Genomic DNA, 25,769 nt, shown 5'->3' with positions numbered 1-25,769 from the left:
GAACTGGGAGACCAGATGGTAAGGAGAGACCAGGAAAAGGTCAGCAACCATATCACTTCAACACAAAGCAACTGACTTTGGTGAGAAAGCAACCTTGAGTGGACTTTCCACAGCCTTGGGACTGTAAGCCTTTACCCCAAATAAATACTCTTTACAAAAACCAACAGATTTCTGGTACTTTGCATCAGTACCTGTTTGGCAGATTGATACTTGCAGTATCAGAAAATGCTGTTAGGTCTACTTCTCACTAAATAAACTTACCTTCTACTAATGTATTTCAAAAGTCCTAGGAGGAATACACATTTGTTTATCTTGGGTTAAGTGCCCTTCACTGGAACAATCAATGTGGAGGCAAGAGATGAAATACAATTATTTGTCCGTGTGGGTAATATCCCAGTTTTGGGGCACAAAGACAGTAGTTATTAAAGAAAAAAAAAATCGAATGCCCTAACAACTATTTACCTAGAGAAAAATATAGGTAGCTGATTGTGATAGTTTGAAGTTTTCAGTAATGAATCCTTTAAAGAAAACGATTATGTTCTTGAACTAATCCATTCTTGTGGGTGTGGGGCTGTTTAGATTGGACTATGTCACTGAAGCATGAATCAGGTTGGGACCCTGCCCTCTTACTGAAGTTTTATATAAACAAAGACATGAGAGAAACACAGAGAAAAAAAGAAGCTGTCATTTTAATTCTGTCATGTGAGAGAGGAGAGAGAGGACTCTGGGATCACCTACAACTGAGCTCAAGAAGAGACACTCCAAGAGGCTGAGAGAGGTCCTGGAGAGTGGAATCTGCAGAGCACAGAGGCACAGAAAGAGGCCTACAAGGGGCTGGGCTCATGGAGGAGCTCAAGGCTGAGGAAACAAGCCACCATTTGACCCTGCCAAATGCCTGATCACCACGTGGCAGGATGCCAGGATCATCAGTAGCTTACTTTGGTGAGAAAGCATCTCTGCTGATGCCTTGATTTGGACATTTCGTGACCTGAGAATTGTAGTTTGTTTTGTTTTTTTTTAGACAGCACTGGGGATTGAACCTACAACCTTGTATATGTGAAGCAGGTGCTCAACCACTGAGATACACCAACTCTGTGGAACTGCAGCTTTTACCCTAAATAAAATTCTCATATAAAAGCCAACCCATTTCTGGCACATTGCATTGGCAGCCCTAAGACAGTGATTACAATCCACATTAAAAGAAGCAACATAGAAGGAGCCAATAAATCAATTCAGTGTGTTTCCTACATTTTCATGGGAGACACATTTCACATCATGTTAAGTTCTCAGGGGAACTTGTACTGGCAATAGACAACTCACAAATCCAAAATTCTTTTACATGATGAAATAATAAAAACCTTATAAAACAAGCATGAAATCTTCTCCAGAGCACCCCAAATTTTACTCAAAGATTTCACTAAACACAGCTGTCTCACAAGTACACTCTAAAGAATTCAAACATAAACCAGGTGTATTTCCATAATTACTACAGGCTAATAATGACATAAACCTACATCATCGTGGAAAAGGATGACTCTGCCAGCAGGAAGAAGTGAGAGATGGATCCTGGATAGCCAACCGTTAAAACAGTCCACCATTTTTCACAAGTAAACCCAAGAAATGTTGATGAACATAATGATGGTAATACTAATAACCATGACAACAACAAAAACAATATATGACAAATATTTGTCACATGCTAGACACCCCTCCATTTGCTTTAGAGAGATTGACTTTTAATCCTCATAATTACCTCATGAAATATTACCATTTTGAAAATGAGGAAACTAAGGTAGTTATCTGGGACTGGAGCACAGGTAATGTAGCTCCAAGTCCATTTTCCCTACCACTTTGTCACACTGCCAGTCCTAGGAAGAAGAGAGTACACTAAATGACCTCCCATCATAAAAAAAAAATCCAAGCATTATTAAGAATTAGGACTTGCATAATCCAGAATATGTAGTCACTTCACTGAGCACTATCAAATGTGGGAGGATAGGGATATTTTCCTTACTAAGCACCATTATTCAAATGATCTAAAAAATTCAATACGGTTATTTTTCAAACTGTAAATGTTACCTGTGTATGTACACATGTATATAGGTTTATTTACAATGTAATGATTATGTTAAGATGACAGAAAAGTAAGTAGAAAACGCTGTTAGGCATTTTGGATAAAAGGTGTTCAATAGTAATAGTCTGTCCTATACATACACAGTGAGAAGGCAGCAGGAGAAAGAAAATGTAGTATGGTACTTTGAACTTTCAGAGATTTTCCATAAAGGTTTGTTATTAATATACACATGGTCAACTGTGGATAATGTCAGAATAGTTACTAAGCAAGGCGTACAAAATGTCGATGATGTTCAGTTCAAAAATATATGTGAAACCTTTTAGTGGCATGCACATAGACCTACACACATAGGAGAAACTGCAGAGAATATTCGTTCAAGTCTGTTCTCTTCAGACCATGCAACTTATTTTTTTAAAGATACTTAGGTTACATAAATGTTACATAAAAAATATAGGGGATTCTCATATGCTCTGCCCCCCACACCTCCCACATTTTCCCACATTAACAACATCCTTCCCTAGTGAGGCACATTCATTGCAATTGATGAACACATTTTGGTGCACTGCCACTAAGCATGGATTAAAGTTTACACTGTAGTTTACACTCTCTCCCACCCAATTTTGTAGGTTAGTGTAATGGCCTGTATCTGTCATTGCAATGTTATTCATGCAATTCAATGACAATTCCCAAGCCCTGAAAATGTGCCCATATTACACCTGTTTTTCCCTCTATCTGCCCTCAGAACCTCCAGTGGCCACTGCCTCCACATCAATGATATAATTTCTTCCATTGCTAGGATCACAGTAAGTATAGTAGAATACCAGTAAGTCTACTTTAGTCCATAGTTCATTACCCAATCCTGAGGATTCTGGGATGGTGATATCCACTCCGTATCTAATTTAGAGGGGGCTGCGATCCCCTAAGGCCAATGGATGAGGCTCTTGCTTGCTTGCAGTTGTAGACTCTCTTGGTTCCTTGGTATAGTAGTTGTCTATCACCTCCTTGTTAGTTGTTCTGGTTCAGACCAATGAATTGGAGAGTAGGGTTGAAACTCTGTTGAGATTCAGGGCCCAATGGACAGCCCCAAAATTTAAGTCTCTTGGATGTACATCAAACAACTGTTGTATTAATTACAGGCTCAGACAGGACAGAAGAACCATGTGTAGGGAAACCACAAGTGAGTCCAACTCTGTCACACTGGGGAACATAAATTCAAAGTAGGGCCCACTGGCAAGGCACCAAATTCCTGAGCTATGTGCCCTGACTATAGAGTCTGGATGTCTCCAGTTCCCTGAGGAGCCCAGTGCAATTTATTTCTTGATATAATTTAAAGCTTCTTATTCTAGTTAAGGTCTCTGAATCAATATGTCATATTTCATTAAAAATGTTGACATTACATGTAAAACAAGTTTTTGAGAGAAATCCCAAAAGATTAAATTTCTCCAAGTTATAGATTTTTCCCTTAGAATAAACTGATAGATAACACCATTTCAAAAAGAGTTGAAAACTTTCATACTTTCGAAGCTCAATGAAAAGATATTCAAGGACATATTTCTTTTGGGCAAAGGATTTACTATACATGTTGAAATATTAAATTTCTCCATTGATATTTACCTGATTCATAATGAAGCATAATTCTGGGACAATATATAGGATGTTCTCAGGGGTTTGTCCTTTCTGAATTTTCTGTTGTATATTGAGTTTTCATGTTGCACAAAAATCATAATAGGTTCTATTAACCTGTAATGAGTATATGTCAGTATCAAATACACCTTAACCTGCAGAAGTTCATCAGAAACAAGTTTATTTCTCATCAAACTCTGACCCATAGTCATTCTCTAACCTTGGCGCCTTCCATCTTGTACTCTCCCATTGTATGAATTCCAAGATTTCCCAGGGGAAATCTCTTCTCCATTCAGATGAGGGACAGGAGAAATTATTGAAATTTCAAGTTATCCTTAATGATATTTTCACTGATTCCTACATTCCACCAGTCAGAAGTTAGTAACATGATCACATTATGGATGAAAAAAGTGGTTGGGAAAGTTAAACTTGGTATGCTGGAAGGGTAAAGAGGACATGGTTACTGAAGGAAAATTAACAGTCATTATATGATACATGGGGATTATCCTGGTGTAGGTCAATTTGAGTACTGGCATACTGAAGGACTTTCCATATCCTTTTATTTTTTTTTAAGATTTTTAAAAATTTCTCTCCCTTTCCCTCCTTCCCCGTCCCCCTGCCGCCCCTCCCCCTGCCCCCCCAGTTGTTGGCTCTCTGTAGCCATTCACTGTGTGTTCTTCTGTGTCTGCTTGGATTCTTGTCAGTGGTATCAGAAATCTGAGTCTCTTTTTGTTGCATCATCTTGCTGTGCCAGCTCTCCGTGTGTGTGGCACCACTACTAGGCAAGCTGCTCTTTTTTTTGTGCAGTGCAACTCTCCTTATGGGATGCACTCACTGCATATGGGGCTCCCCCATGTGGGGGGCTTCACATGGGCCAGCTCACCACATGGATCAGGAGGCCCTGGGTTTGACCCTGAACTTCCCATGTGGTAGGAGGGCACTCTATCAGTTGAGCCAAATCCACTTCCCTCAATATCCATTATCATCATAGTCTCCTTTTTGTGTGTTATCATATACCAAGAGTTCCACACTCAACATATGTTCTGCTGTACTGAGAAAGCTGGCTTTTGGCACACAGTTATCATACATTTATTACATTCTAGGTTTTCTCACTGGGTAATTTCTCTGATGATGAATGAGTAAAGAATCCTGGCACATTCACCTTTATTTTTTTCATATGACAAACTTTATTTTTAAAGATTTTTTAAAGTTACAAAAAAAGTATAAGGGTTTCCTATATACCCTCTTTCTTACAACAGTGTGATACATGTTAAAAATAGTGAATAAGTATTGAGGCATTGCTACTAACCAAGGTCTACTGTTTATATTGTGTTTACACTTAATGCCCTAAAAATGCCCTATGGTCTGTTATTCTATCCACCTCCCTCAGAACCTCTGATAATCACTATTTTGATATCAATGTTATATGTTCTTCCATTGCTACAAAATTAATGTTTACTTTGTCCATGGTTGCATTCTTCCCTTATGTTTGTTCATTTCTAAACTTGAGGATTTGGGATTGGGGATGCTTGTTCTGCTCCAGATTGAGAAAGGGGCTTAGATCTTATGGGGCAAATGGAAGGAAATTTTGCTTGCAGTTGTAGACACTTTTTCAGGATGGAGGTTGTCAATCATCATTTTGTTCATTGTCTGATGAACCAGAGAGTAGGTGTTAGCCACAACTCTGCTGAGATTTAATGGTTGTAATACTAATTATATGCTTAAATAAAAGGGTTAGAAGACTCATGTAGGGAAATTATAAATGAGCCTAACTTTCTATTACATTTGGGAAAGAAACTGTCATATAGTCCAAGGTAAGGCCCACAGACAGGGGGTACTGATTTCAAGGGGTTGTATGGTTTGCCCTTAGTGTCTGGATGACTCTAGAGCCCTCAGGAGCCCCCTTGCTTGAGGCACTGTTTATTGTTGCAGTTAATGAGATCTGCTTGAGACATGCATAAGTATAACCTCTGGAATGACCTCCTGATTCATTTTGAAATCTCTTAGCTAGAAAAACTCTTTTGTATTTAATGATTCCCCCATTTGGTCAAGGTCTTTTTCCAACTGCATCACTGATTAGTGCTTGGTATTAATCCTTCAGTGCCAGGGAGGCTAATCCCCAGGAGTCAAGCCCAATGCCAGAGGGTGGGGGAGGCAGTACATTTATTCACTAAGTTTTACTTAGAAAGAAGACAAATCTCAGTAACAAGGAATTTTACAGGAGGTAATACCTAGGCAACAGTTATTATTAGGCTAAGTTTCAATTTTACAAGCATAAGGTTCATAAGTATATGCATTAATATTGAAGGCTTGGTGTATAGGTTTGTTTTCTTTTATTAGGCACTGTCTATGTACTTGAGAGATTCTTGCTCCTTTGAGAATGTAGTAGGACCCCCCAGAAAGGAATTTAATATTTTGTTGTTTATTGTGTGGGGTCTCCACCCACTTAGATAACGCCCTATGACAAGATAAATCATATTCCATATAGGCATGCCTACCCAACATATCACCCTACCACCAACAAATGCACCAGTGATCTTCCCCAGCCATATCTGTCAAAGCAACATTCCAACAATTGTATTCTGAACCATAGACTTAGTCCTTTGAGAAGATTCCTAAAATTGACAAACCCTAAGCAGGACTAACAAAGAAAAACAACCATAACAACAAAAAGATGTTACACATGAATTTAAAAAAATGAGCGAGTGGATATCACCACGATCTCACAGAAATGAAGCGTACCATAAGAGGATATTCTGAAAAATTGTATGCAAACAAGATGGACAATTTCGATGAAATGGCCACATTTCTAGCAACATATAGCAACTTACATTAATAAAACAATATAAGAAACCAATAGACAAATCATAAGTAGTGAGAATGAATTAGTCATCAAAAACCTCTCAACCAAGAAAAAGTCCCGGACCAGATAGCTTGAGAGATGAATTCTACCAATCATTCCAGAAAGAATACCATTCCTGCTTAAACCCTTCCAAAACACAGAAGTGGATGAAACATTCCCCTAACTCATTCTGTGATGCCAACATCACTCTAATATCAAAGTTGCATAAAGATGCCACAAAAAAAGAATATTACAGACCAATCTTTCTAATTAACTTGGATGCAAAAATCCTCAACAAAATACTTGCTAATTGTATCCAATAGCACATCAAATGAATTATATACCATGATCAAGTGAGTTTTATACCAGGAATGCAAGGATGGTTCAACAGAAGAAAATGAATATAATACACCACGTTAACAGAGCAAAAGAAAAAAAAAATCACATGATTATCTCTATTGACACAGAAAAAGCATTTGACAAGATACAGCATCCTCTCTTGATAAAAACACTGCTAAAGATAGAACTGGAAGTTCCTCAACATGATAAAGGGTATATATGAGAAACCCAAAGCTAACATCATAGTCAGTAGTGAAATGCCAAAGGCTTTCCCCCTAAGATCTGGAACAAGACAAGGATGCCCACTGTCACCGTGCTTATTTAACACTGTATTAGAAGTAATTGCTTGCGCATTTAGGCAAGAAAATAAAAGAAATTCAAATTGGAAAGGAAGAAATAAGTTTTTCATTACTTGCAGAAGACATGATCCTATCCATAAAAAGCACTGAAAAATCTACAACAAAGCTGCTACAGCTGATAAATGAGTTCAGTAAAGTGGCGGTATATACAATCAACAAGAAAAAATCAGTAACATTTCTGTACTCTAATAATGAGCAATCTGAGATAGAAGTCAAGAAAATTCAATTTACAATTGCAACTAAAAGAATCAAATATCTAGGAATAAACTTAACTAAGGATGTAAAGGACTTGTATGAAGAAAATCACACAATAGTAAAGGCACTCAAAGAAGTCCTAAATAAATTGATGAATATTCCATGTTCATGGATTGGAAGACTAAATATTAGGATGTCTATCCTACTCCAATTGATTTACACTTTAATGCAATCCCAATAAGAATTATGACAGCATTCTTTACAGAAAGGGAAAATCCAATTACAAATTTATTTGAAAAGGCAAGGGACCCAAATAGCCAAAAACATCTTGAAAAAGAAAATAGAATTGAAGGAATCATGCTATCCAACTTTAAAGCAATTTACAAAACTACAGTGGGCAAAGCTGCATGGTATTGACACAAGGATAGATATACTGGCCACTGAAACTGAACTGAGAGTTCTGATACAGATGCATGCATATACGGCCAACTGATATTTGACAAGGCCATCAAGCCCACTCAACTGGGACAGAACAGTCTCTTCAACAACTGTTGCTGGGAGAACTGAATATCTGTATCCAAAAGAATGACAGAGGATAACCATCTCATGCCCTATAAAAAAAATTAACTCAAGATGGATAAAAGACCAAAATATAAGAGCCAAGACCATAATGCTTCTAGAAAATAATGTACGGAAACATCTACAAGATCTTGTAGTAAGAAACAGTTTAATAAACTTTACATCTAAAGTGTGAGCAACAAAAGAAAACACAGGTAAGTGGGATCTCCCCCAAATTGAAAACTTTTGTGCTTCAAAGGAGTTTGTAAAGAAAAGGAGCCTACTCAGTGTGAGAAAATATTTGGTAACCATTTCTCTGACAAGGGTCTAATACCCAGTATATGTTTTTTAAAATATTACATCACTTTATTACTTTCTCAGGTTTTTTACCAAAAAAGTGTATTTCCTGAAGATTGAGTTCACACAGAATTATCTTTACAGGGTTTCTTTCTTGGGTGAATTCTTTACTATCCAATGAGGACTATATTCTCACTGAAAGATGGTCCACTTAAAATATATTTCAAGAGTTTCTCTCCTGTATAAGCTCTTACCTGATATTTAAAGCAGGTTAATATTTTGTAGAGGAGCTTCCAATGTTCAATTGTTCATAAGGTTTCTTTCCTGTGAATGTTCTCTGGTGTTTTTGAGGTTTCATTTCCAGCTCAGAGTTTTCTAATCTTACTTACACTCATGTTTATTCCCATGTGGGATTTTATGACATTCTCTAAGGCTTGATTTCTGACTGAAAGTTTTCAAACATTCATCACATTTGTAGGATTTCTCCCATGTGTGAGCCTGATGAACTATGAGGTTTGATTTCTGTAAAATTCTCTACACTTGTTACAATTATAGGGTTTTTCTCCTATGTGAATTCTCTGATGACCTATGGGGTATGATTTATCCCATTTTCTACACTGATCACATTTATAGGATTTCTCCCTGGTTTCAGTTTTCTGACATACTCTGAGGATCACTTTCTGGCTAGTCTCCACACAGATTACAACTACAGGATTTCCCTCATGTATGAGTTTTCTGATTTATTCCTAGGTATTAATTCTCACTAAAAGTTCTCCACATTCATTTCATTCATAGGGTTTCTCTCCTGGTATAAGTTCTCTGATGTATTCTGAGGGTTTATTTAGAGCCCAAAGATTTTCCACACTGATTAGTTATAAGGTTTCTCTCCTGAGTTCTCTGATGTACCCTGAGATTTGAGCTCTGCCTAAAAGATTTCCCACATTCATCACATTTATAGGGTTTCTCCCCAGTGTGAGTTCTCTGATGTACTCTGAGATTTGATTTCCCACTGAAAGATTCTCCACAGTGACTACATTTATGGGGTTTCTCTCCTGTGTGAGTTCTCTGATGTACTGTGAGCTGGGATATCTGACCAAAACCTTTCCAACACTGATTACATTTATAAGGTTTTTCCCCTGTGTGAATTCTATAATGTTTCCTTAGAGCTGACTTTAGTTTGAAAGCTTTCCCACATTCATCACATTCATATGGTCTTTCCCCTGTGTGAGTTCTCTGATGATCCTTTAGGCCTGACATAAGCCTGAAAGATTTCTCACATTCATTACACTCAAAGGGTTTCTCCCCTGTGTGAATTCTCTGATGTATTCTTAGACCTGACATTGCAGGGAAAGCTGTCTCACATCCATCACATTTATAGGGTTTCTCCCCTGTGTGAGTTCTCATGTGTTTTCTTAGGTATGAATTTTCACTGAAAGCTTTTCCACATACATTACATTCATAGGGTTGCTCCCCTGTATGAGTTCTCTGGTGTACTGTGAGATTTGATTTCTGCCTAAAAGATTTTCCACATTCATCACATTTATATGGTTTCTCCCCAGTGTGAGTTCTCTGATGAACTGTGAGATTTGATTTTCCACTGAAAGATTCTCCACACTGACTGCATTTATAGGGTTTCTCCCCTGTGTGGGTTCTATGATGAACCCTTAGGCCAGATTTCAGTTTGAAAGCTTTCCCACATTCATCACATTCATATGTTCTTTTTGCTGTGTGAGTTCTCTGATGATCCTTTAGGCCTGATATAAGACTGAATGATTTCCCGCATTCATTACACTCAAAGGGTTTCTCCCCTGTGTGAGTTCTCTGATGTATTCTTAGACCTGACTTTGCACTGAAAGCTGCCTCACATCCATCACATTTATAAGGTTTCTCTCCTGTGTGAGTTCTCAGATGTTTTCTTAGGTATGAATTCTCACTGAAAGCTTTTCCACATTGATTGCATTCATAGGGTTTCTCCCCTGTGTGAGTTCTCTGATGTACTCTAAGGTTTGATTTAGAGCCAAATGATTTTCCACACTGATTACAACTATAGGGTTTCTCTCCTGTGTGAGTTCTTTGATGTACTCTGAGATTTGATTTCTGCCTAAAAGATTTCCCACATTCATCGCATTTATACGGTTTCTCCCCTGTGTGAGTTCTCTGATGTACTCTGAGATTTGATTTTCCGCAGAAAGACTCTCCACACTGAGTACATTTATACGGTTTCTCCCCTGTGTGAGTTCTCTGATGTACTATGCGCTGGGATATCTGACCAAAAGCTTTCCCGCACTGATTACATTTATAGGGTTTCTCCCCTGTGTGAGTTCTATGATGTTTTCTTATGCTTGACTTCAGTTTGAAAGCTTTACCACATTCCTCACATTTGTATGGTCTTTCCCCTATGTGAGTTCTATGATGATCCCTTAGGCCTGATATAAGTCTGAAAGATTTCTCACATTGATTACATTCAAAGAGTTTCTCTTCTGAGTGAGTTCTCTGATGTATTCTTAGATGTGACTTCTCAATGTAAGGTTTCACACCATCAGAATATTCATATTGTTTCCCCCCTGGGTGACTTTTTTGAGGCTGAAATAGGCATGAATTCATAGGGAAGGGTTTTCCAAATTCTTTAGATTCATAAGATTTCACTCTTATATAAGTTCTCTGATGTGCAGTGAAAGCTGACTGGTAGCTAAATGCTTCTCTACATGTGTTACAATCAGATGATTTCTGTGCTGTGTCAGTTCTCTGATATAGTGGCAGGGTTGAATCATAGCTGAAACTTTCTCCATATTGATACGGTTTCACTTCTAGAAGAATTCTTTGATGCTCTTTACAGTGTGTTTTCTGGCTGAAAGTTTTCCCTTCTGTATCATTTCTTTGAAATTGAGTTATCCTACTGATATTGCTCACATTTTCATTACATTTATATTCATTAAACTCACAGAGACTCTTATCCTCATTAGGAACATCCCGAGAGACAATAAGAGTAGACTTATCAAATAGGCTTTTCCTATATTCATTGTATTGATAAGATTTCACTTTTGCAGGGGCACTTTTAGATACAGCAAGGGCAGCCTTCTCAATAAAAAGTTTCCCACACTCAGTATATTCAAATACTTGCCTGATACTCTGAATTGTCCGATTCTGAATAACTTCCCCTTCATGACTGAAGCCTTTCACATTTTTATTATAATGAAAACGCTTTTCTCCAATATTAATTCTGCCATCGTTAATTCTGAGTAGCCATTTCTCACACACATTAAACTCATCAGCCTTCTCTTTTGGAAACTGATAGTGTGAGACCAATGAGCTTACATCAAAGGAAGTATGTTCGGCAATGCCAGATTTAAAAGGTATTATTCCTGAAGGGAAAATATCTCTGCCCAAATCTTGTGGTGTTCCAGAGACATTCTCTTGTTCTGTACTTAGTATTTTGTTGGTGAATAAAACTTGCTGCCAGTGTTTGCCTTGGCTTTCTGAGCTCTTCTCTATGAGTTCATCATCTTGGCAGTGTTCTATAAAATCAGAAAATTAAAACCATTTTATGATGCTTAACACACTTTAAAACTTATATGCCTTTTTAAAAATTGTTTCTTTAGCATTGCCAAAGTGCTGTTTTGTTTTGTTTTTTACTAAATTCAACCTAAAGTAGAGGTTACATAAATAAATCCTGAATCATTTTTGTTAATTGATTTAACAATTCACATCTGTATTTCAAACTTGCCAAATTATATTTTAGTTGTATCTGTTTGATACAATATGAGAGAATTTTCTCTTAGTAGGTGACTTTAATCCATTCCCCTTAGTTGATAGGGCAAATATGTTTGTCTTTGTTATACTGTGTGTCGGCATAGCTTTTGTGTAGAAAAGATTTAATACAGTTTAACAAGTTTGAGACTACTATCCTTAGAAAGTTTAGAAAGGCCTGTTTGCAATGTTGGCCCTTGGATGGCATCAAGGAACTGAGATTTCAGGAGGTTACCAACATTATCAGAATGGATGAGTGCTTTACTGTACCAAAACAAACTACATAACTATATAAAATATACTGAAGACCTCTTTACCTTCTCAGAGTCTGCAACTTTAGTAGATGCTAGACAAAGGTCGCCTACATAACCAGTGCCCTATAGAAACCTTGGGCCCCGAGTCTCTAATGAGCAACTCTAATGGATAACATTTCAAGCATGTTGTCACAATGTGGGGTAACTAAGTATGTCCTGTTAAAGTACACTTGGAGATGACACTTGCAGCTTGGGACTAGTTTCCTCTGGTCTTACCTCATGTGCTTCTTTTCCTTTTGCTAACTATGCTTTGTATCCTTTCACAATAATAAGTCTTAGTCATAAATATGACTAAGCTGAGTCCTCTGAGTTCTTCCCCTTTTGAATCATAAAACTTCGGAGTGGTCTTGAGAACCCTTACACAGTTTTCTAAAGAAACATTTTTAATTATTTTGCTCTGCTAATTGTACTTATCTTCTAATAATTAATAAGGTTATATTTGGTTCCAAGAGTTATTATTTTAATTATATTATGCAATACCTCTATTTATTTGGATGGTATCTAGCAATACCTTATAATAAGATGGTTTCCTCTCTCTCTCTCCAATCCTTTAACTCCCAATGTAGTTGGTTTAGTGTTTATTAGTTTTTATATTTTAGCTTTAAATATACACCCATCACTCAATTTGTCAGTTTTAAATAATATTTAGCTACCATATTTTCGAGGTGGGATATCAACATGCTTACATCCCATCCTCTGGGTTAGCTCTTCCTTCCACATTTTATTACTTTATTTCTAAAGTTCCAAAAGTAAAGGACTCTATTAGAAAGTGCGGGAAAATATTTCAAAGAGCCCACCACCTAATCAATGTCAATCTAATTTCCTTGAGTACTTTCTCCCAGTACCAAATAACCCACCTGCGAGGCTGCTGTTTTGAAATCCTTCCTCTAACAAGAATGGTTCTTCTCCTTGTTCCAACGTGAAGATCATTTCTGGTTTTGTAAAGCAGTACCCTGTAAATAAAAAATGATTTAGAACTTAAGTGAGCTGCGAGGGCTTCATGATCTTTGAATTAGAAGGAAAGCACAACTTCAGAAGTGGCACACTAAACGTGCTCCTTTGAACTTTTATGGGGGAAGTGATAACAGAGAAGATTTTCTTGTGCTCAAAAAGAACTACTCTCTTTAAATCCCTGATCAAAACCCCAAATAACACATTTTAATACAGGACAACTTGTTGGGTATCAAAGAAGGAATTTTCAGAGGACATCCATCTCTGGCCATGACAAAGGAAAAGAAACTGATTTATCCCTCTGTATCAGACATAAATAAAATTTTTTGAAAAAATGGCTTGTAGACAATGGACAACATGGAATTCCTATAAAACAGGGATTCTTGAAAATAGAGAAACAAATAATGTGAGACTGATGACTGTCACAGATTGGTATTGAGTTTCCAACATACAGCACATAAAGGACTACCAAAGTAGAACCTGGCAGACTAAGTATGTGAGGAGACAAAACTGGAGGTCTAGGAAGCCACGGCAACTAGAATATGTGGGGTAAAATGCCATAGAAGAAAGAGCTGAACTGAAAGAGTAAAACTCAGAGATCTTCAGAAGGGTCTAATTGAGTCTCTTGTTGGGTAGTGACTTAGGCAGGCATGTAAAGGAACTATTCAAATTTAGGAAAGAACTACTAAAAAAGGAATAGGCTGAAAAATCACCACAGCTTACACAAAGATGGGGTATTTCTGATTGGACAAGGTTGAAAGGTCTCTTAATACACAAAAGATTGGGTATAAAAACTAGAAGGGAATTGAGCGATTAATACTAGACTTAAGTGAGATCTGAATCCAACATAGCAAAGCTTAAAAACAAACCTTGAAAGGATTAAAGCAATTCCAAGTATCTTATTTGCACCGGAAAAATGGCACTCAAGAGTAAAATTCACATCATCAAGCACAAAATAAAAAATTATGAGGTATGAATAAAAGCAAGATATATGACACATAACAAGGAGTAAAATCATTAATAGTAGCAGAATAAGAAATGACACATAGGATCAAAATCATTAAATCAAGTCATTATACTCCATTTACCTAAGAAAGAAAATGATGAACATGATGAGAATAGAAGTTATCTATTTTATCTAAATATTTATCTAAATATTTATCTAAATAGAAGTTATTTATTTATCTAAAATTGAAATTTTAGATATAAAATAATATATTTGAAATGACAAAACCAACAAAACCAACAAACAAGAAAACACTGGGTATGACTAATAATAGTAGACACCACATAGTAAAAGATAAAAGGCATCAGGAGACTGGCAACTTTATAAACACAGCATCTATGACCTGTGGGATAACATCAAGCAATCAAACATGTGTATTATTAGGAACCCAGAACAATAACAGGAGGATATAAGAAAACAATGTAAGACATAAGGATCAAAATGTTCATAGTGGCATTATGCACTATTGCCAAAACTTGGAAGCAAGCCAACTGTCCATCAACAGATGAATGGATAAGCAAATTGTGGTATATACATACAATGGATTATTTCTCAAGCTTTAAGAAGGAAGGAAGTATTGACACATGGAACAGCATGGATAAATCTCGAAGACTTTGAGTGAAATAAGTCAGTCACTGAAGGAAAAATATTACATGACCTCATTGATATGACCTAAGCAAATTGAGCAGACTCACAGCTAAAGTCTGAAAGATTGGTAATCAGGAGACAAAGAAGGAATAGCGTGTGGTGAGTTGAAGCTCAATATGAGCAAAACCTGATAAGATGGAAGTGGGAGGTTTGACAGTGGGTGGGGGGATAGTGTGCAGAGAAGTGAGTGGGATCAAAGGTGCTGGAATGTGAGGTTGAGCAGGGTGAGGGGGCTGGGTTGGATTATCCACAGAACTGGAGGGAGGAGTGGAGGAAGGAACAGGTAAACTCTGGGAATTTGTAGATCTGTGGTTAAAACTACAATGTTCTTTTGGCAAATATAGCACAGAGAGTTACTGGTACAGGGCATTGAGGATGGGGGAATATGTGGGATAGGGTGAACCTGGGACATTTTTCCATGAAAACTGAAAACATTCACCTTTCATAGAGTGTTATCTGAATGGTGACCCCCATAATAAACAAGAAAATATTAGACTCCTGTCCTGGGGAGTACTGCTATGTTCTTGGAGGGGCAGGAATCTCTCGAGAACCTAAGCAGGGCCTAATACAAGAAAACAAACCAATATATCAAGCCCTCAATTTTAATGCATATAACTATGAACATTGTTCTTCAAAAACTGAAACTTAGTATTTACCATAGGTTCCAAGAGGAGGAGGAGGGAAGATTAAAAGGAACGTGGGCATTTTTAGGGCACTGGAATTATTCTGCATGATCTTGCAATGACAGATACAGGCTATTAAACATTTTGTTAAAACCTATAAAAGGGTACGGTGTAAAATCTAAACCATAATGTAAATGAATAACCATGGTTAGTAGCAATGCTTCAATATTTGTTCATCACTTGTAACAAATGTACCATATGCATGCAATATGTTATTAATGGGAGAATGTAAGAGGGGGAGGGGTGGGATATAGGAGAATCCCCTATATTTTCTAAGTGACTTCTGTAACCTAAAGCTTTGTTGAAAATAAAGTAAAAACATAAAGACACTGGGAGAATATACAGAAGAAACTGTCACTACATAAAAGATAAATCCTACAGTGATGAAAGACACAATGCAAAAAGAAAAAAAAATGTTTTGTTAATATTATTCTTTATTTTTATTTTTTTATTTTGTTTTTTTGGGAGATTTTGGATTACAGAAGGCTCACAACTGTGGTAGGGAAGGATCACTGGTGTAGGGTGTCGGTGGGAAGAGAGGCACATGGGGCATGCCTCTATGGAATATGAATGTGTTCATGTGGTCATGGGGTGTTGTCTTGAATGGAAACCCACACAATAACCAAAAGAATACTGATTCTCATCCTAGGGTGTCATGCTACATCCTCTAATCGAGTGGCAAAAATCTCTAGAGAACATGGGTGCCTAGCACAGGAGGACAGACCAAAATGCCAGGCCTTTGATATTGATGCTTGTACTTATGGACCTTGTACTTGTGAAACTGAAACTTAGCCTAGTATTATATTGCCAGAGAGTTACCTCCTGAAAGCCTCCTTGTTGCTCAAATGTGGCCTCTCTTTAAGCCAAACTCAGCATATAAACTCATTACCTTCTCCCTGTTGTGGGACATGACTCCCTGGCAACAAAGTATTATTACCAAGTGTCAATTAGCAATGCATTTGGAAAAATACCTTGGCAGAAAGGGGTAAATATTAAAGATATATGCGTTTTTATGACTAAGAGACTTCAAAGTAAGTTGGGAGGTCATTCTGGAGGTTATGCTTAGGCAGGTCTCAAGAATCTCACTGACTACCACATTAAACAATGCCTCAGGCAGGGGTGCTCCTGAGGGCTCTAGAGACAGACATCTAGACACTACAAGCAGGACAGACAATCCCAGGAATTTGGCATACTGTCAATGAGTCTTATCTTGAACTAAATGATAACCTCCCAATGTATTGGGGTTAGATGCATTTATTACTTTCCTACACACAGCTCTAATGTTCCTTTTATTTGAACCTACAGTTAGCACTATACCCATTAAATATGTGTCTGAGAGACTTAAATCTTCCTGCTGTTTATATGCCAGTTGAGCCCTGAATCTCAGTAAAGTTGTAGCCAACACCTACTCTGCAGTTCATCAGACTCACCCAGGACAACTAACAAACAGATGATAATGGACAACATCCATCCCCAAAAAACAGAGTATATACAACTGCAAGCAAGACAATTCTATCCATCTGCCCCCAAAGAATCTAAGGCTCTTCTCAACAGGAAGCAGAATAGGCATCACCATCCAAAAATCCTCAAGATTGAGGAATGACTAAACATAAGGGAGGACTGCAACTATGGGCTAAAGTAGAGTTATTATTCTAGTAATGGAAGAACTTGTATTAATAACATTTATATAAAGGCAGTTGTTGCCAGAGGTTCTGAGGGGAAGGGAGAGAAGAATTATTGTAACATGGGGCATTTCTGCAACACTGGAATTGTTCTTCATGACAATGCAATGGGGGGTACAAGATGTTATACATTTTTTCAAAATCTATGAAAGTGTGCAAAGCATAAACCATAGTGTAAACTATAGACCATGGTTAGTAACAACACTTCAATATGCATGCACCAACTGTAACAAATGTACAATAATGAGAGATCTGTTGTTAATGGGGAAAAGCTTGGGAAAGGACAGCGGGTGAGGTATATGGGAACCCCTATATATTTCTTTGTCTTTATTTTTTTAATATTAAATTAAAAAAATATGAGATCCCCATGTAACCCCCACCCCTCTCACCCCACTCCTCCCCCCATAACAACAATCTCCTCCATCATCATAAGACATTCATTGCATTTGGTGAATACATCTCTGAGCACCACTGCACCTCATGGTCAGTGTTCCACATCATAGCCCACACTCTCCCACAGTCCACCCAGTGGGCCATGGGAGGACATACAATGTCCATTAACTGTCCCTGCAGCACCACCAGGATAACTCCAAGTCTCCAAAACGCCCCCACATCTCATATCTTCCACTCCCTACCCCCAGCAGCCACCATGGCTACTTTCTCCACACCAATGTCACATTTTCTTCAATTACTAATCACAATAGTTCATGAATAGAATATCGGTAAGTCCACTCTAATCCCTCTATTCCTCCATCCTGTGGACCTTGGAATGGTTGTGCCCACTCCACATCTATATCAAAAGGGGGCTTAGATTCCACATGATGCTGGATGCAGTTCTCCTGCTTTCAGTTGTAGGCACTCTTGGCTACCTGGTGTGGTGGCTGACCTTCTTCACCTTCATGTTAGCTGAGTGGGGAAAGTCCAATAAACCAGAGTGTAGGAGCTAAAGTCTGTTGAGGCTCAGGGCCTGGCTATCACATGGTCAGTCCAGAGATTCTGGTCCCCTGGGTATACATTAAACCCCAGCACCAACTACAGTTCAGGTAAAAGTAACCGGAGAGGCTTGTGGACAAAGATCACATCTGAGTCCAGGTCCATCACACAGAAACACAAACTCCAAAGTAGGGCCAACTGACATGGCACTGAACCCCATCTGCCATGATCATAGAACCTGTGGGTCTCTGTAGCCCTCAGAAGAACCAATATCTGAGGTTGTATCTACTCTATCTGTCTCTGGGACTGTGCTGAGGTGTGCATAAGGGCAACCCCTCTGATAACCTCCTGGCTCTTTTTGGAGACTCATAGCCATATAAACTCATTTGTCCTTTCCATTTCCCCCTTCGATTCAGGTCAAAAAGCATTTTTAACTCCTGGTATTATATGTAGATTGAGATATTCTGCTGGTCCGAATTGACCCTTTTATTCAAGGTCATTTTCTAGTTACATCATCAGCTGGTACTTGGTAGTAATTTGTCGGCGCCAGGGAGGCTCATCCCCGGGAGTCATGTCCCATGCTGGGGGCAAGCCAATGCATTTACATGCTGAGTTTGGCTTCAAGACTGGCCACATTTGAGCAACACGGAGACTCTCAGGAGGTACCTCTTAGGCACCCTGCAGCTCTAGGCCTTGTTCTTATTTCAGGTGCACAGGCTCACAAGTCATTAGTATCAAGGCCTCATTTTTGGACCTTCCTTCTTTTTTGGTCTTTGCCATTGCACTTGGGGGATTGTTGCTGTTCCTTTAGGGACTGTGACAGAGCTCCCCTGGCTAGGAACTCAGCACTCCCTCAGTTGTTGTTTTTAATTGTATCCACTACAAAAATATCCAAACATTTTTATGTACCCTGGATATATGCCCTGGAGAACTCCCTGCCAACCATGTGTCTCTTGTCAATAACATCCCACACCAGTATTCCTCCCCTGCCATTGTTGAACCTCTCTGTGATCCAAAACTTCTTCAAAAGTGAAGCCCAATATATTGCCAGGTTCCATTAATAGTAAAATGGAACATAGTGATGAGTTTAAATGTTATAGAATACATATTAATTTAGAAAAAAAGGTAAAAATAAATTGGGGTATCAAAAAATTTAAAAATGCAAAAGCTTTGTTTTTGATGTTTTGCCTTCCATCACTGTAATAAGTGTTGCCCTGTATGCAAACTGGCAAGGCAACTACTTCTGTCTTTTCCTCAGTGTCTACATCATTTTTCTTTTCTTTTTTCTAATTATTAAGCTTATCTTCACAAAAGTTTTAGATCACAGTAATTCATATATACAATATACAGTACTCCCACATATCCAACATAAAACCCTTTTCCCTTCCACAGCAATAATCTTTTTACATATTCATACTATATTTACTGAAACTGATGTACAGATATTGAGACAATAGCTTTCAAACAAGGTAACATTTGTGTTTACATTGTGGTTTATATTTTAGACTATACAATTTTCTAAATTTTTAGTTATGTTTTACATTATGATTTACATTTTAGCCTATCAGCCCCTATATATTTTTGGTGTAATTTAACATGTCTTATATCCATCCTTGCGTACTCTTCTGGAACACTTCTATTGCCCACACAGTTACATTGGTTCCATCTATTCAATACCTCTTTCCCCCTCCCCTTAGGGCCCACAGTGACAGTCAATCTTCATTGCTTGAAGGGCATGTTCAGAGATACTTGCAACAGTTTGAGGGCTTGACATGCTCAACTGCCCAAATGCACTGGGAGCCACCATTTCTCTTGAACTACACAAAAGAAGAAAACCAAACACTGGAAACATGAGGATAATCTTAGAACTCTTTTAAAAAAGAAACCTGAAAACTGAAAATACAAACAATAACAATGTGTTTGGGCTACAAGACATATATGAGCAAATTATAAAATAAAAGAGAGAAAATGGAAGAAAACTATTCTAAGATTCTTCTCATATTTGTGAAGTAAAAAAACACTACTGGAAACGGACTTTGGCCCAGTGGTTAGGGCGTCCGTCTACCACATGGGAGGTCCGCGGTTCAAACCCTGGGCCTCCTTGACCCACGTGGAGATGGCCCATGCGCAGTGCTGATGCGCGCAAGGAGTGCCGTGCCACACAGGGGTGTCCCCCGCGTAGGGGAGCCCCACGCACAAGGAGTGCACCCATAAGGAGAGCCGCCCAGCGCGAAGGAGGGAACAGCCTGCCAAGGAATGGCGCCGCCCACACTTCCCGTGCCGCTGACGACAACAGAAGCGGACAAAGAAACAAGACGCAGCAAAAAGACACAGAAAACAGACAACCGGGGGAGGGGAGGGGAATTAAATAAATAAATTAAAAAAATAAATCTTTAAAAAAAAAACACTACTTCAAGGTATACTAAGAAAGGCTTAAAGATTGAAAGGAGAAAAAAGAAAGAAACAGATGGGAAAAAGCAGTAAATAATTGTAATTGGTGAAATGAGCAGGGTGATTTGACCCTGACCAACAGTGAACAGGTGGGAATGCATTTAGAATGCATTTGGCTTATTAACACACAGTTTCAAGTGTTTAGTGCCATTTAGGAAAGCTCCATTGTTGGCTGGTGTTCATTTCATTTGTTGGTGCCAATTTGTGTGGCTGCCTTTCGTGTCTGTTGGGTGTGGCTTAGGTTACCCACACCAAATTGTGACTCTACTAAAGGTCCAGAAACCTGAAGAGAGGCACAGGCTGGCTCAGTGGAGACTGCTTAATTTGGCCATCTGCCTTAGTAAAGCAAGGGGGGAACAAAAGGTCTCTATCACTCACTGCACAGGAGCACAGGACTAGGTGAAATCAAAAAACATTTTAGAAGTTAGTCAGCTGTTGGTCCTGTGAGGACACAGAGGCACACATAAAAAAAACAGAGGCTTGTTTTCAGGCCTCTGTGTCTTAGGCCTCCCAGGCGCCCTGCTGGGTGTCTGCCAAATCACTCGGTGGCCCGAGGATAGCACTGTATCAAGATGGGAGGTTCCATGGCTCAGTCCTGTCTGAGCTGTCTGCCAAACCTTGTCTAAGGGTGTATATTTTCTCTGGGTTTACAGAATATTTCCCCTGCAAGAACACATAGGGAGGGTAGATACTACTGAGTAGGGTAGCATGGCATCAAAGGGATGCAAGGGTTTGCGATGCTTATGTTGCTGCTCTCTTTGCTTCTGTCATTTTTCATCCCCTGATCCTGTGGGTGAGAGCCACACACATTTTGCCAGCTCCACTAAGACCCCCAGAGAGGTTCTTCCCTACTGAAACAACGAAAGACAAGCCCAATGTGTCTAGGCTTTGTTGAGTGCTGCATCATACAGCATGCTAAAATGCTAGTCTTATGAACAAGGGACCTTGGAGCCCTATCCAATGATCTGGCCCCCTGGTGTTAATCACTGGAGACCCTAACCTCTCAGAAGTCAACTGATACACTCTGGAAAGAGAAGCAGAAGCAGAAGCAGAAAGAGAAGAGTGCAGAGGGATATCAAATTTTTCCAATAACAATCTATAAGGTCAGATGAACCCTGGATGAAAAGATGCCAAAACTGAAAACAGAAATATTACCAGACTAGAAATTCAAACCATTCTTAAGGATTTTGTTCAGCAGGAGGGAGAGATGGTGGCTCACTGCTTGTTAAGGGTATGTATCACAGGTCTGAATTATTAGTAACCCATCAGTAAACAAGGCAATAGGCTAATATCACTAAAGACTCTGAGTCCCTCTCCTATTGACATAAAAAAAAAAAAAAAGACACACCCATCCACAGCAGGTATTACTGCCAAAGCAGATGCCCACTGGCAAACAATTCAAGAGGCTCCATTGTTATGTAAAAAGACTGAGATGCAATTAGCATAGCATTTCTTTGAAAATTCAAACAAAAGAGACCCCCAGTTCATACAGATAGTGGAAAATTTTCTTACAGGGAACTCCCTCTCCCTATATTACTGGGCAACCTTGTTTGACCTTATCTCCCGGGCCCATACTATCCTTGAGGCTATGGACAGGTAGAGCTATGGGAAGGAGATGAGGGGGATTCATATCAGGGTCCCAGGTCCTGGTTTATTAGGTCCAGGAGGCCTTCTGACAGGAGTCCACCAACTCTTCCTCTGGCATATTTATCCAAGGCTCATTCTCCTGCCCACCTTGGGAATTGTGATTACTGGACTAATTCTTTTTAAGGAGCTACCCCTAGTAGTGTGGTACAAGGTGATAAATGCTGTAATATCACATGAAACAAGGTACTGTGAGGCTCTGCCCTATAATCCAAAATGTCCTCAAAAAGGGTATAATTATACCTACCATCTCCCCATACATTAGCCCTAATTGGCCATTTCTTAAAGTCATCACCAATGAAGAGCAATTAAGCATCAGTTTTTTTTCTGATTTAAAATTTTTAAATTACATTTAAAAAATCAATGTTACATATTACTCAGTTAATACAAGATAATAACTACAATAACATTAAATTCACTTTGGTCAGTGGTTATATTCACCCTTTATTTTTTTCATTCCCCAATTTTTAAAAATATACTTTTTTGTTGTTTTTTTTTGAAGATACTTACATAAATGTTACATAAAAAATATAGGGGGTGGCAGACTTGGCCCAGTGGTTAGGGCATCCGTCTACCACATGGGAGGTCCATGGTTCAAACCCCAGGCCTCCTTGACCCGTGTGCAGCTGGCCCATGTACAGTGCTGATGCGCGCAAGGAGTGCCTTGCCATGCAGGGATGTCCCCCGCGTAGGGGAGCCCCATGCACAAGGAGTGCGCCCCATAAGGAGAGCTGCCCAGTGCGAAAGAAAGTGCAGCCTACCCAGGAATGGTGCTGCACACACGGAGAGCTGACACAACAAGATGACGCAATGAAAAGAAACACAGATTCCCGTGCTGCTGACGACAACAGAAGCAGACAAAGAAGATGCAGCAAATAGACACAGAGAACAGACAACCAGGGTGGGGGGTAAGGGAAGAGAAATAAATAAATAAATCTTTAAAAAATATATGATATCCATTAAAAAATATATATAGGGGATTCCCATGTGCCCTGCTCCCTACTCCTCCCACATTTTCCCACATTAACAACATCCTTCATTAATGTGGTACATTTGTTACAACTGATGAACACATTTTGGAGCATTGCCACTAAGCATGGATTCTAGTTTACATTGTAGTTTACACTCTTTCCCACACAATTTTGTAAGGTATAGCAAGATAAATAACGGCCTGTATCTGTCATTGCAATATCATTCAGGACAATTCCCAAGTCCTGAAAATGCCCCCATATTACACATGTTTTTTCCCTCTCTCTGCACTCAGAACCTCCAGTGGCCCTTGCCTACACGTCAATTATATAAGTTCTTCCATTACTACAATCACAATAAATCTATAGTAAAATACAAGTAAGTCTACTGTAGTCCATCGCTCATTCCCAGATTTTGGGATGGTGATGCCCACTCCACCTCTAATTCAGAGGGGGCTTAGATCCCATGGAGCAGATGGATGGGACTATCTTGCTTGCAGTAGCAGACTCTCTGTTCCTTGGAATGGTCGTTGTCCATCATCATCTCCCTGTTAGATGTTCTGGGTGAGTCTAATGAACTAGAGAGTAGGTGTTGAAAACTCTGTTGAGATTCAGGGCCCAGATGGCACATGGACAGCCCAAAGATTTAAGTCTCTTGGACATAGACTTATCAACTCTAGTACTAACTGTAGGTTCATATAGAGGGGGCAGAAGAGCCATGTGTTCAATCCACAAGTCCTGCCAATCAAAGCTCCTGTTCCTAACATTACCTAAAAAAAAAAAAAGAAAGAAAAGCTATACATTGGAGTTATGTGATTGACTTGGCCAACATGTTTTAGTCAGTGCCAATACATGAAAAAAAAAGAAATCCTAATCACTGCTGCCAGGATCTTAACAAACAGGTCTTTAAAAATCAACAGCTGGGAAGCAGTTGTAGCTCAAATGATAGGGCTTCCACCTACTGTATGGGAGGACCCAGGTTTGATCCCTGAAGTCTCCTGGTGAAAAAGAAGAAGAGAAAGCATGACTGCATAGCGAGCCACTGCCCGTGTGGTGAGCCAAGTGCTCCAAGTGCCCGTGTGGTAAGCTGAGTGCCCGTGCCAGTGCCTGCATGGCGAGCCAAGTGCCTGCATGGCGAGCCAGTGCCTGCGCAAGTGAGTCACGCAGCAAGATGACGACGCAACAAAAGAGAGACAAAGGGGAGAGTCAAGGCGAAGTGCAGCAGAAACCAGAAACTGAGGTGGTGACAGCTGACAGGGAACCTCTTGTCACACCAGATGTCCCCAGGATCAAATCCCAGTGAATCCTAGAGGAGAAAAAATGAGAATACAAAAAGAGAAACAGATACAGACGATCACACAGCGAACAGACACAGACAGCAAAAAAACAGCAGGGCGAGGGGAGAGGGAAGGGGAGGGAAGGGAGGTAATAAATATATCAATCTTTAAAAAAAAACAAGAAAAACAAAAAAACACTTGGGAGTGGATGTGGCTCAGTGATTGAGTGCCTGCCTTCCACATGGGAGGTCCTGGATTCAGTTCCTGGTGCCTCCTAAAAACATAAACAAAACCAAAAATCAAGCAAAACAAACAAACAAAAAAACAACTCAGGGGAGCTGATGTTGCTCAGTGGTTAGGCTCCAGCTTCCAACATACAAGGTCCCGGGTTCAATCCTCAGCCTGGTAACTTAAAACAACAACAAACAAACAATAATGGCACTATATAACTGAGATCCAATGAAAGGGTGTTTCTAAAGAGGGCCTCCTAGAGGACCTAGCCACTCTCACATATGATTTACAAAAACTGAAAGGGGCAGTAGCATCCCATAAAATACAAGGCACCACACTCCAGCAAATTTCTGGATATCATCTGGTCCCCTAAGGAAAGCCAGATTCCCACCACATCAAAGACAAACCTACTTTAAGACACGCACAACACTTATTCTGGAAGTAACACATCCCACATCTCTTACTCTCACTGTAGCCCATATATAAAACCAAATGTACATCTGCAGCATTCTACTGGAGAGACTTTCAAAAATTCACCTTAGAAATGGCACAAGTCATTTCCCTAGGCAAGCTCCTTGTCCCATAGGGAAGAGATTTCTAATTGGGGTCTTGGCTGTCTCTGAATATGCTTCTTGGAGTCCTTGGATTACACATGGCAAATCCTGGCTGCTTATACGGCTCTCCTAAAAATGAAGGTGCTTATAGTGGCAGAACTGGTTAGCCTGTGCGTGGAGATCCTCATAATGCCACAGGTGAGCAGTAAGTCCCAGTAGAAGCTCGGCATGGCCACTGAAGCCTCACTGGTATATGGAAACGGTGCGTACAGGGGAAGGCTAAACCTGAGAAATAAGACCTTTCCAAATTACAGGAGGATATGGCTTCCCCCATATTCAGCACTTTGCCCACAGATTTTGAGATGCTGGAGATGACACTCCCATTCTTCCCTC

At 39.3% G+C, this 25,769-nt stretch overlaps 1 protein-coding gene across 2 annotated transcripts in view; it reads right to left on the bottom strand.

Moving 5' to 3' along the window:
* Nucleotides 1-4,860: 4,860 nt before the first annotated feature.
* LOC101440812 (zinc finger protein 782-like) overlaps nucleotides 4,861-25,769 on the bottom strand; it is a 41,616-nt gene continuing 20,707 nt past the window's right edge. For both annotated transcript variants that reach the window (XM_071216609.1, XM_058301516.1), the window contains 2 exons: nucleotides 13,206-13,301; nucleotides 4,861-11,802 (listed from right to left, as the gene is read on the bottom strand). In XM_071216609.1, the coding sequence (XP_071072710.1) occupies nucleotides 9,125-11,802; nucleotides 13,206-13,301 (2,774 nt within the window). In that variant the 3' untranslated portion in view covers nucleotides 4,861-9,124. The remainder of the gene's footprint in view (nucleotides 11,803-13,205; nucleotides 13,302-25,769) is intronic.

Source organism: Dasypus novemcinctus, chromosome 8, assembly GCF_030445035.2.
Source record: "Dasypus novemcinctus isolate mDasNov1 chromosome 8, mDasNov1.1.hap2, whole genome shotgun sequence".
Taxonomy (NCBI): domain Eukaryota; kingdom Metazoa; phylum Chordata; class Mammalia; order Cingulata; family Dasypodidae; genus Dasypus; species Dasypus novemcinctus.
The sequence above is the reverse complement of the archived record's forward strand: the minus strand, read 5'-3'. Positions and strand labels throughout refer to the sequence as shown.